At 38.7% G+C, this 16,375-nt stretch overlaps 2 protein-coding genes across 2 annotated transcripts; one reads left to right on the top strand and one right to left on the bottom strand.

Annotated features, from left to right (window-relative positions):
• The first annotated feature begins 187 nt into the window (after positions 1 to 187).
• LOC106118534 (uncharacterized) lies at positions 188 to 3,338 on the top strand. Its single transcript, XM_013313197.1, has 6 exons — positions 188 to 904; positions 1,229 to 1,493; positions 1,889 to 2,016; positions 2,275 to 2,399; positions 2,674 to 2,761; positions 3,257 to 3,338. The coding sequence occupies exons 1-6, from the start codon at positions 325 to 327 to the stop codon at positions 3,301 to 3,303; spliced, it is 1,233 nt and encodes a 410-aa protein (XP_013168651.1). The 5' UTR covers positions 188 to 324; the 3' UTR covers positions 3,304 to 3,338.
• A 9,719-nt stretch (positions 3,339 to 13,057) lies between these two features.
• Positions 13,058 to 15,190, bottom strand: LOC106118557 (ELAV-like protein 2). The gene has a single exon (XM_013313222.1). The coding sequence runs from the start codon at positions 15,106 to 15,108 to the stop codon at positions 14,047 to 14,049; it is 1,062 nt and encodes a 353-aa protein (XP_013168676.1). The 5' UTR covers positions 15,109 to 15,190; the 3' UTR covers positions 13,058 to 14,046.
• Between the last annotated feature and the right edge of the window lie 1,185 nt (positions 15,191 to 16,375).

Genomic DNA, 16,375 nt, shown 5'->3' with positions numbered 1-16,375 from the left:
TGAGTCCGCATTTAAATTGTCATTGTCGCAATTAATTGTGGTTGTAAGAAAGATAAAAGATAAATATCTGAATCAGTTTGCGAAACAATTAAAGTTGTTATGAAAAAATTAAATTTTATGAAAAATAAAATAAAATATGAAAATGCAAATAAAATTAAACACTCTGCTGTGTCTATGAAATATTGGAATCAATAGTCAAATGAACGCCTTTTTTAAAGTTGACATTGTCATCAAGATAAACAGAAAATAACCTAAAAGGCAAAAATACATTTGCCTTTAATTACCGAAAAGTAAAGTTATACAAGCGACTTATTCCCTGCAGAGATGGCCGAAGATGACGGTGAAATCGAATTTCTAGATGAGGATGCGGATATTGTTCAACAATGTGTTCATACCGATGAAGACCCGCCGCCTCTAGAAGCTCCTATCCCATTTCTTGTTGAACGAAGTCCCGTTGAAAAGCCAAGAAAAAAGCGAAAAACTGAAGAAGATTCTGATTACGAACCTTCAAAGGATGCATCATCGAAACCTAAGAAACGTAAAACTCCTAAAATACCTCGATCATCAATTAAATCTCAAAAGTACGAATATTTCGCTCAATCTGCACCAATTAAATATAAAGTCAAGGAATATGGACCTAAAAAAATGAAAAAATTACAAATGAAGAGAGAAAATATACCTAGAACACAATTAGATATTCGTATTCCTGATTATGATGATCCTTTATGTATGCCAGTACGTGCAGTAAAGAAGGATGGAAGTGACACAACAAAGTTGAAGATTTGGAACAATTTGTGCTTGGAACATTTTAAGAAAAGCGATACAGTGCTACGACCTGATAGTGGTGAGACGGTGTCATCTAAAAGAACTGTGCTACTCAAAAATGTGTTCAATAAGTTTACAGGTGGGCTATTACAGTGTTAACTTTTCTTTGAACTCACACAAGAATGTCTCTAATACTATTTCAAAATATTTGTCAAACATCTAATCTTTAAAGTCTTTTTTTTTTTAGCCCGCTATGCATTTTTAAGGCATTTAGCAGTATATTTGAAGTACTATTCTCGGTCTTCTGACTAGACAGAGTTTATTTAAAATGAATCCTTTAACTTGCACAAAGGTTTTTTATTTATGTTTATAAGATTTTTGATGTTTTCATAGTCCAAATGCCAGTTTCAGTGAAAATAAATTACATTGTTGAAATATGTTTGGTAATTGATTTATCTTTCAGGTAGACAAGAAACAAGCATGTGGACAAAGACAATGGCCACGAACACTAATGGAGTCAGTAAGTCTGATGTAGTTCAATCGGTGTTACCGAAGTTCAGAGAGAAGAAAGTATTGAACTATAAACTTATTGATACAAAGAGACGGAAGTCTTACCGTCATGTGGACGAAGTTATTATAACTAAAGAAGTTCAGAAAGATGGAGAGCAGTTGATTGTTTATAAACCAAGAGAAACTATCTCTTTGGTTTATAAAATGTTTGAAAAGACGTAAGTTAATGAATACACCTTAAAATATATAAAAAAATATATTTTGTACATTGTTTAAGTATTAAAAAACTAAATTTTATGTTATACTTTGGTTAGGTATATTATTTGGTTAATCTTACTATTATTGTAAATGCGAATGTTTGGATGGACGGATGGATGTTTGTTAGAAGGTACATATCTCTAGAACAGTTGCATGGATTTCAATGAAATTTGGCATAGATGTAAAACATAACCTGGAATAACACATAGGCTACTAATTAAGTTTTTTTTTTAATGCAGCGCGGACAGTCGCAGGCCACAACTACTGTTAGTATAAATTAAGTTAATGAAGTAAGTTTCTAGTCTTGTAAACACTTTGGTTCACAAAACATATACAGTGTCTTTTCCCCTACCAGTGAGAATTCTGAGGGTGGCAAGGAAGAAGACGAGGAGCAGAAGAAATACATGAAGGAAGTGGCAAGCTGCAGGGTGTGCGCTCCTTGCTTCCAGTTGTCCTGGCGAGGCTCCCGGAAGGAGGATAAAAGTATGTTCATATGTCATAATTTTTTGATCATTATTAGTGAAAAAACGTTGAAATAGGTTAATAATGCTGAAATACGTGTTACAGTGTTTATTTGAAAAACCTAATTTGGTAAAGAAATGTAATTATTATTTTTTAAGAAATGTTATATAGCGACATCTATAGATTTAAAAAAAAAATTATTCAGACTTTAGTTGTATGATAATTGATGATAGATGGCGCTGGCAGTAAGATACAATATAATTTTAACATTTGTTGCAGAGATAAGATGTGAGATCTGCTCTACGGTGTGTGCCAACGTGCAGCGTCTGCTGGCACACCTCAAGTCTCACTCCGCACACGACGTCAACAAGTACAAGAGGCTTGTCTCCAGAGCTCTGGCCAAGGTTAGAATTGGTGCACACTATGTATGTCAGTTTACAATCTGACTAATAATATTATCAACTGATGAAATGAAAATGATTTACAGATTGTCGTTATTAAGAGTTTAATCACTATTTTATAAGACTTTATTAATTATTCAACGATATTTACAGACTCATCAGAACTAATATGTTCTCAAAGACATTGTAAGCGATGATAAAATATAGTTAGTACAGTAGAGTTCTGTTGTAAAACGTTTTTTTGTGAGTGTGAACTCATTTTGGACATGTTGTGCAGGTGGTGGGGTACCAGTACACCTGCCGCATCTGCCAGCACCAGTTCCCCGCCATCACCGAGCTGCGCAGACATCTGCTCAAACATACAGGTCCCATTTCATTTCTAAATGCTTACAGACAAATAAATATATTCACTACCCACTTATCGAATGTCCTATGTTACTACAATAGCTATTTATCAAGTTCTAAGTTTTAAAGTTTGACTCGGTGGATAAATCAAACTAAATTATGATAACAAACTAACGCTGAGGGCATTTTCTAATTCAAATAAAAAAAAACGCTGTAGATGTCAGTTTCATGTTTTTTTTAATTTAATTTTCTACGGTTACAGTTTTACATATTTTGTGAGAAATTTAACCGAGATAGCAGCCTCTTCCACTGGGTCAGATATATTTCTTGGATTATATATTGCTCCTCAACAATTTCCACATAGTTGTATTGTGAACGTGAATTGTTTCACAGTAATGGGTAGGAATTTAAAGTCCTTGTGCTTTTGCACAATAAGTTAATTACATATTGAATTAGCAATTATTGACACTCTATGTTCTATTTTTAGTATTTAATGTTTTTGTCTCTATTTTCAGGTACGGAGACATTTATCTGTGAAGTTGGCGGACATCTTGCTACATAATTATTACATATATAATAAATATATTTTAACTCTCACTTCATTATTTCATTTATGTCCATAAATTGTTTGTTTGCTTTCACTTTGTTAAAGGTTCATTAAAATTTGTTTAGTAACTCATGAAATGTAAAAAAAGATTCTTAGAATATAAAAAATCCGACCAACAGATGGCGCTGTTTTGTATTACAAACCAAATTTCGTGTTCATATCAGACAGATTTTTTCAAAATCAAGAGTCATTAAAAGGATAATCCATTTCCTATTTCCCTTCCCTGGCATATCTATCCTCCCTATCCCATCATTTCCGAAAAAGATTTTGACAATAAAACATAACTTCTAAATAAAAAGAAAAAGCTTTACTTAAGTCGTTCCTTTCGCGAACTTTCGAGTTTTTAGGGGAATGAAGGAGGTGAGACGCATAAGCGACCGGCCCAAGATAATTTTATCCAAACATGATTCCGTTCGACCAGATTCTAGTTAAATTGAAGTTACACATATGACTAAGTAAATCTTTTTAGATGTCCTGTTCTACGCTTTCTAGTAAGCGCATTTACAACCGCGACTTAAAAAGAGAAATAAGGCAATATAGCTTTAGTACTTGATTGTATGGTATCGATTGACTCCCGAGAGAGTCGGCGCTTCGCAAAACATTCTGATTATGTGTTCACATCAACATGTTTCATGTCTATCTAATCTGTACCCACTGACTAAACACCTTTACAAAAACAATTTTCCATCTCTGTGTTTTGCAAGAGTATGACAAGGATAACAATATAATTTTGTATATGCTTTTTGTCAGAGGAAATCCATATTGAAAACGTCCGTAACATTGACTTTATTAGGGTTGGCAATATTTTAGATTTTAATACAATATTTATTTAGATATAACTTTTCTTCGATAAAACAGTACAAGTTCAGGCTACACAAAGAATCGTTTTTACCATGTAAATTATTACAAGGTTTTATAGACAAGTTTTATAGTAGCTTAAAAACTTTGAAATATACCAAAAAGATTCTAGTTTTTAGATACTTAAAGAAAAGTACGGTCATGGATAATTCCTTATTGTATATTGGAAAAAGCATTTCACAATGGTAAATTATAAAAGCGGAGAGGTTATGTTTTAAAATTTACAAAACTCCATATTTGCCAACCCTAGCAGCCAATCGTTGTGTTCCGTGTCATGGGTGGTAGATGGTGGGGTGTGGAGGGGTGAGTTCCGTCTGCGAATGTCCCCTGTTGTCTATTTAATATCATTGGATACGAGAGACAAGATATTGATATCAAGTTGTGATGAACTTTTTTCTATTGTTATTTCTTCAATTATTACATCTTTCATATATTAATTTAATCCTAATTTAGTCCTCTTTCCCTTCCCACCCTTTTTCTTATAAGGAAAGGATGGGAAGTGGAAGTGGACTTTTCGGATGAGAGGATGCATGGGAAGGGAAAATATTTTCCTTCTTTGCATCCCCTCCTCCATCGAGTAAAGATAGACAACGCATATGGCATTGAATATGTCTATGGGCAACGGTCACTTCGCTATATATATATATATATTACTGTGGAGTTTCGCTGTTGATACATTCGTTTAGTATATAAAACATAGATTTTATAAGACCATTTGCGCTTGTGTTATTTCACAGTTAGGTGTTAAGTCTTAAAAACTATGTTTTTTGAATTTTTTGATGTTTTAATCATACTAATATAAATGTGAAAGTTTGCACTAATGGATGAATGTTTGTTACTATGTATATCCGAAACTGTTGCACGGATATTAATTAAATTTGGCACAGATGTAGAACATAATCTGGAAGAACAAATAGGCTATTTACTAAGTTCTTTTTTAATTGCGTGCAGACGAAATAGCGGGCATAAGTTAGTTTGAGATAAGTTTATGGAGCAATCATTTTACCTAATGATAGGAAAGAAAACACGTTTGAAGAATAGCTTACGAATAATAGTTAAAAACTTAATATTAATTATTTTGTTAGATTTTTTAACATCAATATTGAATTTGTTTTTTATAGTGGAAAGAAGAAAAATTTAACTTTCTTTCTCAGAATGATCATGTGTTTATGTATCGTATGTTTTGTTATATTTTTCATTCCTACTTCATTACGTTCAATGAGTTTCATCCCCAAACAAACATTGATATCATTTTTGATTTGTTTCCCCCATTCGTCAATACGCTACCCTAATATCGCAGAAATTGGATTTTCTCTCTGACAAAAGGGGGCTATATTAAAAAAAATCACCCCCGAAATGGTCGTTGACCCCGGCACGAGGCGCGGTCGTTGACCCTTGCTTACGTCATCTTATCACCCCACTTGCATCCTTGAGTGCATCCGTCTTAAGCTGGCAAAGGTAGAAATTAATCTTTTGTTCACATAAATATTTTTTAAATCTTACTATTATTATAAATGCGAATGTTAACATGGATGAATCGCGCTGAAATTTGGCATAAATGTGGAACATTTGAAGAACACATAGGCTACTTATAAAGTGTTTTTTTTAATTCCGCGCGCACGTAGTCGCGGGCGACAGCTGTCTATTGCATAACCATTTTTAAAACATTCCTACTACGTTGTTACAAATTAAGTTCTATTTTTTAAACATAAAACTAACTTTGTTTATCATTTAAATATTACGCAATCATTGTACTTATTATGATAAAGAACAGTAGTGTTCTTAGGAATTTTGTTAACCTAAAAATGGATAAATAAATGCTTATTGCATTGTTGTGTTTTTTTTAACATGACAATGTTGGTAACGTTTGACGAGTAAAGTTAATAATAAAATACTTAAATTATGTTTCACGTAGGGTGTGTAGTTTTGTGGATAAATAATTAAATCGTAAAACAGTAGAGTTGTCACGCGCCGCTAACTAGGGAGCAACCGCGAACCGCTCATTTAGCGCCCATTTCCACAGCCGCTGCCGCTAAGTTTAAGTAGTGTTTTATAAAAGGTTAAACACGTAATATATCTTACTGTTTATAATATGCGATGAATTAAGATAAAAAAATCCAGCACACCAGGTCATCTCTTGTGTTTATTTGTCGATCATTCGACATTTAAAAAAAAGTACAAAACACAAAGTGTAATTTTACTTTGTACTAATATTATAAATACGAATGTTTGTATGGATGGATGGATGTTAGAAGGTATCTCCAGAACGGCTGCATGGACCTCAATGAAATTCGGCACAGGTGTAGAACACAGGCTATCTGGAAGAACACATAGGCTACTTATTTTTTTCTTAATTCTGGTTATTATATTATTAAATCTAAATCCAGTAAAATAGAAACATAAATAAATGCATAAAAACACAATTGTATAGAGGAGTTTCTCGCTTATGAAGGTCATCCTTTGGGTCCGAACAATTCTCTCTTATACAGGTTTATTTCTTATCCAGGCTCGAATTAAGTTATTATTAGTACTAATATTTTAACTAAAACTAACTATAGTTAAAACACTGAAGGTTCTTGTAGCAACCCTAACGTGATCGCGGGGTTTGCACCCCTATTATACCCTCATGGCGCCCCTCGCAATTTATTATTGACGAATTTATGCGTATCACATTAACGCAATAACTATCTGTCCGTATGTCTGTTCACATGTAAGTTTTTGTTGAAAAAGCAACTGGTATTTTAAAGTAAAGTCAATCGCTACATCAAATGAACTGCAAACGCTTTGTCAAGAGATTTTCTCTTGAATCATATCATTAGGGTTCCATACCTCGAAAGGAAAAAACGGAACCTTTATACGATCAGTTTTTTGTCCGTCTTTTAAGATACTTTTTTGAATTAAAATCCATCTCTTTTTAATCGATATGAATGGCCTAACTCTAAACTTACTGTGTATATAAGAAGCTTTCTTGGCAGCTATCAAGGAGGATCTTGGTATCTTGGATCAAGGAGTGTCTTCAGCATGTGTTGAAACACTGATTCTTAGCACATATAAAGTTAACATAAGGGTGTGTGGGTTGGAGAGAAATAAAACATAATGAATGTCGGGTTTTTTTTATATATTTAGAACAAGAAATGTATAGGTACAACCATTGAGGATATTAAATATCATATTGTAAAAACTATTGTATAAAGTGAAGAAAATGTGACAATTTTTCATATTTTTTTTTTCAATTATTTCAATTATAATTAATTCCAATAAATTAATAATTATAGACACATAAATTACGTGAAAATATTAATGAATAAATTACTTAAAACAGCCAAGTAACCACTACTCATTTAATAATTGGTTAATAATGCTTAATTTTAGGTAATGAGTATTTTTTTTTCGTAAAACTTCTATCCCGCTCGCCAGGGGGCGCGCGGTGGCTTTCCAACGCGAGCGACGCCTGGGGGCGGGGCGGGTTTGGAAAACCACTTACTTATAAATTATTGGAAACAACATTTATTTAAGGCGATACCAAAACTGAAGGCAGCATACATCGCGGCGTAAGTTCAGCTTTGGTGTCGACTTTCTCCACTACTATTTTCTTGTGCAAATCAAATATTCTCCACAAAAGCTATAATGAAATAGAGGTAATGGTTTAAATAGACGATAAGTATATAGAAATATCTAATTATGAGTGCCGGTGAAGCAGCGCGCGGCGCTAGTGTGCCCTTCGGCCGGCACACTAGCTCCGCGCCGCGCGCTGCCTCGCCCGCATTACAATATCAACTAAATCTGTTAAATACGATCAACACAGACATCTATATCTTAAATTTAATTAACCGTAAAAGACAAAAAGAAATCTCAACACTTCATTTGACTTTCAGGAAGATCTCGAGTATTATTTTATTATTTTAAATTGCAAAAAGTATCCCGCTCTACAAAATACGCTTTGTATCAAAGTCTTGCCAGCTTCGAACGAGAAAATGGCCGACAGATAATTTTAATTATTTTTTATTCATTATAAATAATGATTGCTTTCGTTTACTAATACATATTAAAGTTGGAGTTGTTAAAATACTTACATACATTACATTTATATTTGAGATTCTTATTTATCTTACGATGCATTTTTTCTAATTATTTCCTAGTAATGATTTTAGTCTGTCGGAAGTTTGAATGAGAAATGCGCTTTCATCTGATAAGTTATAGGAATTCTCTTTGTCTAGACTATTATCATGGGAATATGGAACTGGATTTACTACGGTAACGCACTAAGTGTATCACATTCTACTCTGCGTGCGTTTTCTCTGCTCCCATTCGAACTTATCGATAAATCGTTGTCTAGCGAAGTCACATCACTACGAGTAGTGTTGGACAGATGTGCTATGTTATCGATAACTTGTACACAATTGAAATAATAAAAATATACAAACATTTACTATTTTAATTCATATTACTTACTATCGGTTTGCTAGAGTTTTATGCTTGGATAGGTGACAGTGCAAAGTTCTATAAGATGACTAGTTTAGAAGAGGAAAGAGAAAACGAGAGAAGAGAGAAGAGAAAGTAAGAAAGAGATTAACACTGCACCTACTGTAAGCTATAAAAACTCCAAGTCTGATAGATATTATACATATAGGTTTGTTCTTTTGTTTTTTGCAATATATAATTTGCGCGATGACAGCTGAAGTATCGACAACATGGCACATCACTACGCAATGGGAACAAACTTGTGCAACGCAGTTCGATAGAGGAATCAACACCGAAAACGATATCCTAATAAATAGACAGTGAAATTGATATTATGATGTTTTATTTTCAATTAATAATCAATTCATCTAATCGTTTTTAATATTCGTAAACTATTCGTTTATAATTCGCTTACTCGAAGCCGGTCCGATGCCAATATCGTTTCTATTTACATATTTATTGCATTCTGCAGTTTACCCGACTTTGTCGTAAGCTAAATACTGTTTGTTACTACAGTTTTTTTTTATATTGGATATGGTTAGAGTGGTTATTTGGATTTAATTTTAGGTTCCGTTCTTTTGTCGCTATTATTCACTGTCTATAATAAAGTGGTGCGGATAAATCGGCATTAGAAACTTATAAATACTTAACTTAAGTACAATGCGGACAAATTTATTATAAATAAATTACTTAAACTAAACGAGTACACAAAACAAAGCAGATATCGCAATAAATACTTGTTAAATATTACATCTAATTACATTGCCGACTTAGTTGTGACTAGTACAGATTAAATTAATAATAAAATTAAATAAATGCAGTTAATAAAATTAGTTGGCGCCATTTATTATCCGCCGAATGTGACGATGAGTATGGGCTAAGGATAAAGAATTGCCGCGATTGGCTATAACATTATAAAACTATTAGGAGTAAAGTCTAAAAGCTACCTACTAGAGAAACAGATCCAAAAGACGAGGAAGTACCCGATGAGCAAACATAGTTTTTATATTATTAAATATTTATTTTTAATAATTTTACAACAATATAGCCGCGCAGCGCTGAAATAGGAGGTTCTTATGCCTTGCATATTGCATTTACATCAAACTCACGAGCGTATTCACGTATGAAGTAACATTTAGTCGATGTCTCGAGTCGCCGGCGCGTGAAAGATATTCCAAACGTGACTCGTTATCGATAGGTGCTCTGGTATCGATACGCCGCGCGTTGTGTCGCAGCACTAGCGCGGCTATTGAGCATAGACTAGCGCCGGCCAGAGGCGACACAACATTTCGGACGATCCTCACGCGAGGCGCGTAGTGTAACTTACATATTTATTTCCTATGGAAGATTTCTTTTCATTCATTTGTGACTTAACTATGAGAATCGGATCGGTCCCGGCCGCTCTTAACTTTGTGCACGCGGACGGGCCCGGGCGGTTCCCCTCACACACTGACAAGCTGCACCCTACACATGCATAGAGAACGCTAGCGCATCGACCGACGTCGTTCTATCACTTCATCTCATCACCTGGACATGTACAGTCGTACGCTCGCGTCATTTCGTCGGAACTATCGATTGATTTACTTATTATATGGGCCATTAACCATTTAATACGCGTGATAGCATGATACATACGCCGAACGAAGCGCAGTAATGTACCGGAATGAATAATGTTTGTGCCTCGTCTGACAGAATCCGCGAGCCAGTCTTCCTAGCAGCAGCCGAGCACCGCTAGGGATGTGCCCGCGCAGTGCTCGGTTGTCTACATTTCCCTCGAATTCCCACTAACATCTGTTTGATACGTGAATGCATTGAACTCGTGTGATTTAAAAATTCATCCAAAAGTGAGGTGTTCCTGAGACGTAACAAAAGGTCGCCTCAGTGGGACATTCGCACGCGACATATCTCTTAAACATTAGTAACGTCGCATCCCCCCTTCGTCCCGCGAACCCGCTTAACCATTAATTTAATTAATTAAGGTCATTCGTCACGTGTATTTATTTTTATTTTTGCTAATTTTCACAGCCTCAATGTCAATTAGCCTATGCGTATTTAGAGTATTGTTTCTGTGTTGCCAATTCTTTACCATTATTTTTTATAATATCATTATTTTTTTTTTATAATTTCTTAAAAAATGCTTCAAAACACCGTTCAAAAAGTAGCCGTTATGCTATTGATGATAGGTCTGATTATCCCTTGTCACCTACAGGAGTCGGCCGCGGGGCCCTGTGTCCACGTCGCCTCGTACAATGGCGCTGCGGAGGGCACGCGCGGAGGCCTTGACCGCCGTCTACCGCTGGCCAATATTGCTTATCCATCGCCCGATCTCCTCCAGCCGATCCTAACCTAAACTTTCCTACATATCTGCGGCAAAACTGCCCCCCGCCGCCATTTTGTGTCGGCGGTCATCAAGGCCTCCTCATAAATATCATTAGTAGAAGGTTTTGCTAGTCGACCGCTTACAACTATGAAGATATGATAGTATATTTTTAAAATACATATAAAAATATTAGGTTAATAATATTGTAGCATACCTAATCGTGTGTAATGGCTTAAAATTCACAAGTTTAATTTATTGCTTTTCCAGTTATTTTACGCCACTATCAGGCTCATCGTTATCTAAGCTATTTATTGAGCACTATCATTTAATTATTATAATTTGATCGACGTTCGTAACCGCACGGAGACCGCGCGGCGTACCGCACAGCAACCGCAAGGAAACGCACAAAACATTCTACTAAGTAACTCCCGCAATGTAACTGTTGACCATATCCTAACCGTTTAGTACATCTAACCATAACCAACCAACAGTTCGCTCCAAAATATGTTGCAATTTCATAATTATCAATATTTATTATCTAAAAAGTCGATGAGTTAAAATTTGGTGTTTTCTGTTTCCTTTTATAATATTTTACGTCATCCCAAAAAACTGAAACCAAGGAAAAATTGGAACGGACGTACGCTCTCTCTTACCACATAGTATGTATGCATAAATATCAAACAACCGCAGCTCTCGACTCACTCACAACTATCCATCAATCGCCCGATATATTTCTCTAATAAATAAATCAATTTAGGTCACCTCACCGATTTCATAATATCAAAATTTCATTAAAAATTTTCAAACGCCTAATTTTCAAAAGCGAAATACAAGTTATACGAACTAAACTAAATAATTACATTTCATGAAACTACAAACAGAGAAACACGACAAATAATTTATACCAACATCGAGTATTATTTAAATTATTATACCGCCCGAGTTAACGGAGCTGACTAGAGATAAGTAGATCCATTAAAACACAAAATACAACAATTATTATAAACCTAAGACTTCGCTATCGAAGCATATAATATGCATAATTGTGCATAACACTGCCGTCCAAATGAACCGACATCGCTATCCGTTAGTTTCAAATCAAACATTCATATTTGACAAGTTTCCGAACGTCGAATTGGCGGCAAATGTGACGTAATGTCAAACTGACGTTCGCGAACCTTCTGGTAACTTACAATTCGACTAAATTAATTTAGTGTACCTAATAATAAAACGCATTAATACTAAATTGGAATGTAAAGCAGCCGGAAAATAAAGCCGGAAAGCTTTTTTTTTGTTTTTTTTTAAATGTTAAATAAAATGTTATAGCAATTGCTGGCTCCACGGGCGGGAGGGCGAGTGGGCCGGGTGTCCGGGACAAACCAATAGAGTACAATAAATAGTAACGCGGCAATCTCGCAACCACACTGACATTACGATTAACGTCTCTTCGAGTTAATTTGTTTAATATATTTTCATTAAATTATCGACTATCAGTTATTGCACGATTTACATTTATAATAAATATATAAATACTTGTAAATTTTATCTCATTTGGTATGTAATGCGTACCTATTAGTAATATTTGAAATGTTACAAAACTGTTTTTACATATATTTAAGTATATATTTTTTTACAAAAGTCGTAGGGTCGTTAGGACGGCACGATATTTAATCTATTCAAGTTCGATGTTTGTTCAATAGGTCTTCGGATGCGCCCGCGCCGCGCCGGCGCCGGGCGGGGTGCGCGGCGGGGTGCGCGGCGCGGCGGGGCTGCGATGTGGTGGCTGCTGCCTTACGGACGCGGCGAGATTATTTCTATTATATTTAACTTTTTTTTAAACAAATTTCCTATTTACAAATTTCCATTTAAACTAGACGATTAAAGCCTACTTCGAATAGACGCAGGGCCGCATCCATACATTTATATTATTTAGCAGGTACCGAGCATATGTTTAGACATTCATTTCAATTTTATGAAATTGTTAGACTAATACGCACCATAGTTCCGCTAAAGGAGCCCTCCCCCCCCCGGGTGTCCCGGGCTGGGGCGGGAGGGGCCGGGCGCCCCCACCTACCCCCTCCCGGGTGCCCGGAACAGCTGAATCGATTTTCCCCATCTCCCTCCGCTTTGTGTGCTGAATCCCTAGATCGTAATCCGTCCCTCGTGCTAGCTCGCTTTAAAACGTATCTCAAAACCTAACCTAGCCCCGTGGCCGTGGCCGTGGCTGCGTAGCCGCCGTGGCCGTCGTAGCCTACGTAGACGAGACGTAGAAGGCCTGCGCTACGACTCACGTCGCACCTCGTTTCGTTCGTTTTTATTTTAAAATTTTATCAAAACCTATCACAGTTTTTGATTAGTTTTCATCCTTAATTAGTTAATATATGATTAAAATATACGTATAGATAATATATATTCTTCGAATCTTTAACAATATAACAGTATTTTAGTTCGGCGGAGTGCTTTCGGCGGAGTGCGGTCGGCGGCGCCGGTCGCGGCCGACATTGCGATATGAACGTCTAAATGGATAGCTTTACGGCTATTATTGCTAATTATTATTTCTTAATATCCAAAAACCTATTTTCTCGTTAACCACAACCTTTCATAAGCGAAGTCGATTGTCATGTATTGACGACGTATGCCGAGCTGACGAGTTGCCGAGCGTGTCGGGCGCCGTGGTCCCGGCGAGCGGCGCGGCGCCCTCCGATGCCTCGCATCTGGTACCTGCGCACGTCCACATCGGCCACATCGCAGGCCGCGGCCCTTCATTCAACGTCCGCCATGTTGCCGGATGCGCGCGGCGCCGCTCCATTCCGCCATTTTGATTTCCTGAAACACTTAACCCAATTCGCGCGCGCGGCGGCGGGGCGGAGGGGCAGCGGGGCGGTGGCGCTGGACAAAGGGCCTGTTACATCTACTCGATACATTATCTACTCAATACTTATGTTAACGGGGTCCCGGGCGTCGTCCGGGGCAGGGGGTCCCGGCGGGTGATGCGGGTGTATGGGTGCGCGCCTGCCGTGCCGTCCTAGCGCCCGGCTAGGCCGAGAGCGGACGACCGCTTAGATCGTCTTTATCTTGTTGGTCTTGAAGCTGACCTGCAGCACTCTGTTGCCGAGCGTGTACCCGTTGAGCGACTGTATCGCGACGACCGCCTCGTCGTAGTTGGTCATGGTGATGAAGCCGTAGCCCTTGCACTTGTTGGTCTGCAAGTCGCGAATAACCTTCACGCTCTGCACGGCGCCGAACGGGCCAAACAGCTGCCAGAGCACGTTCTCCTCGGTCTCGGGTGCCAGGTTGTAGACAAAGATGCACCACTCGGAGCCGACGGCGCCGGGCAACACTCCGCCCAACAGCTCGCCGGCCAGCGGACTGTAGCGCTGGAGGCCCTTGTTGATGGCAAGCAGGGACTTGCCCGAGCTGAAGCGACCGAGTGGCGCAGGGAAGCGCAGGGCGGCCGGCAGGTACGCGGCTAATGGCGCCAATGCCTTACCGTTATTACTGGGGTTGTTGGCGAACTTGACGGTAATCGGCTCCGAAGCGCCCTTCGGCACCGTCCCGTTTAGCTCCTGGATGGCGCGCTCTGCCTCTACACGCTGGTCGAAGCGGATGAAGCCAACGCCTTTGGAGAGGCCTTGCTCGCCACCGGTGAAGGGCCGCCCGCCGGAGTTTTCGCACAGGATCCTCGACGTGATGATGCGTCCGTAAGGGCTGAACAGCCGCTCCAGCTCCGACTGCGTCATCGTCTTGGGCAGGCCGGACACGTACAGGTTGGCGCCCTTGATGGCCTCGCTGCTCGGGCGGGCGTAGGACACCTTTATGGTTTTGTTCTGCAGCCGCAGCCCATTCAGCGTGTTGATAGCCTTCTCAGCATCCTCGGGCCGGTGGTAGTTAACGAAGGCGTAGCCGAGGCTTTGTCCGCCGCCGTGCAACGCGTGGTTGAGCGCATCGGGGAAGGCGGCGCCCTTATTGCGTATCAGTTTGCAGGACTCCACCTCGCCGATGCTCGAGAACAGGCTGCGGATCTCCTCCTGTGTCATGCTCTGCGGCAGGTAGTTGATGATCAGGTTGGTCTTGGACTCCTCGCCCGACCCGTTCTGCTGTTCACTATCGCCCTTCGACATTTTGGCTCAAATCATAAACGGAAAGAACGAAAGGGAAACGAAAAACGCGGTAAAAAGAAAACGGGGCACGTCCGTCGCGGAGGCGCGCGCGAGCCGTAGTGCCGGCGGGGACGAGCGCCGCGCGCATGACCGTCGCCCCCCGCCCGTGCCCTGCGCACCCCCCGCCGCCCTCGCTATCGACCCGCGCCTTACATAACGCCGTTCGTTCACCCCTCCCAGTTAGTATAGTGTCCGAAAAAACCAGATACGAGCCAACATCGATCCCGGTCCCGGAGTCCCCGGGAATCGAGCTCGCGTAACTGGGTTCCGCCTCCACCCCCGGCCGCGCGCCCCGCGCAGCCACCGCGCGCCACCGCTCGCCCCCAGCGCCGGGCCGCGACGTTTCCGTCCCTGTCGAGGAGCTAGATTCCTTTGTTCCCGCTCCTTGTGACCCCAAATTGTAAGATGGTTCGCGTAGAGATCCAAGCTGTATTTATTACCGACTAATGGAATTGCAATGTGTCTCGTAGAATGAGGCGTCTTCAGCGATGTGTGCCAAAAACTTGCGCCGCTGTCGGCAGTCGATAGAGCGGGAGATAGTAAACACACGATTTACAAATCATCATTAAGTAATCTAAGTTGTAAGCTCACAAACAAAACTCTACTAAGTGAAACTAACAGATCTCTACAAAACCATACCTATCTTATTATATTATCTGATAAATTATTCAAACTTAACTATTTTTTTACATTACTTATTTATTTATTTCTTAAGATTATTATTTCTTCCACCTGACATGACTTACTTAAGTCAGAAACTTTAAATTTAATTCTCTAAGTAAAATAAATTTAAAAAATACTTAAGTATAAAAATACTAGCAAAAAAATTAAAGTATTGTTACAAAAAACGTAACGATAATAAAGGATGTAACTTAAGTTATGCATAAAAGGAGGGTGGCACAGGGTTGGCATTCACCCCCAGTATACACTTTGTAGGTCATAGGGGTGCCACAAACCTGGTCAAATACACGACTTTACTATTACTTACGAGATTCGGAATTATTACTACGATATACAAACATGTAACTGACATTAATTTTAAACTTTAAATTTTACTAATATTATTAATTCGAATGTTTGTATGGATGGATGTTTATTACAAGATATCTCCAGAACCGCTGCATGGATCTCGAAGAAATTTGACATAGATGTCGAAGATAGATGTATCCTAGAAGAACACATTGGGTACTAATTAAGTTTCTTTTATTCTTCATGGACGGAGTCGAGG

Source organism: Papilio xuthus, unplaced genomic scaffold (genome assembly GCF_000836235.2).
Source record: "Papilio xuthus unplaced genomic scaffold, Pxut_1.1 DF827570.1, whole genome shotgun sequence".
Taxonomy (NCBI): Eukaryota; Metazoa; Arthropoda; class Insecta; order Lepidoptera; family Papilionidae; genus Papilio; species Papilio xuthus.
This window is presented reverse-complemented; position numbering and strand designations above follow the sequence as displayed.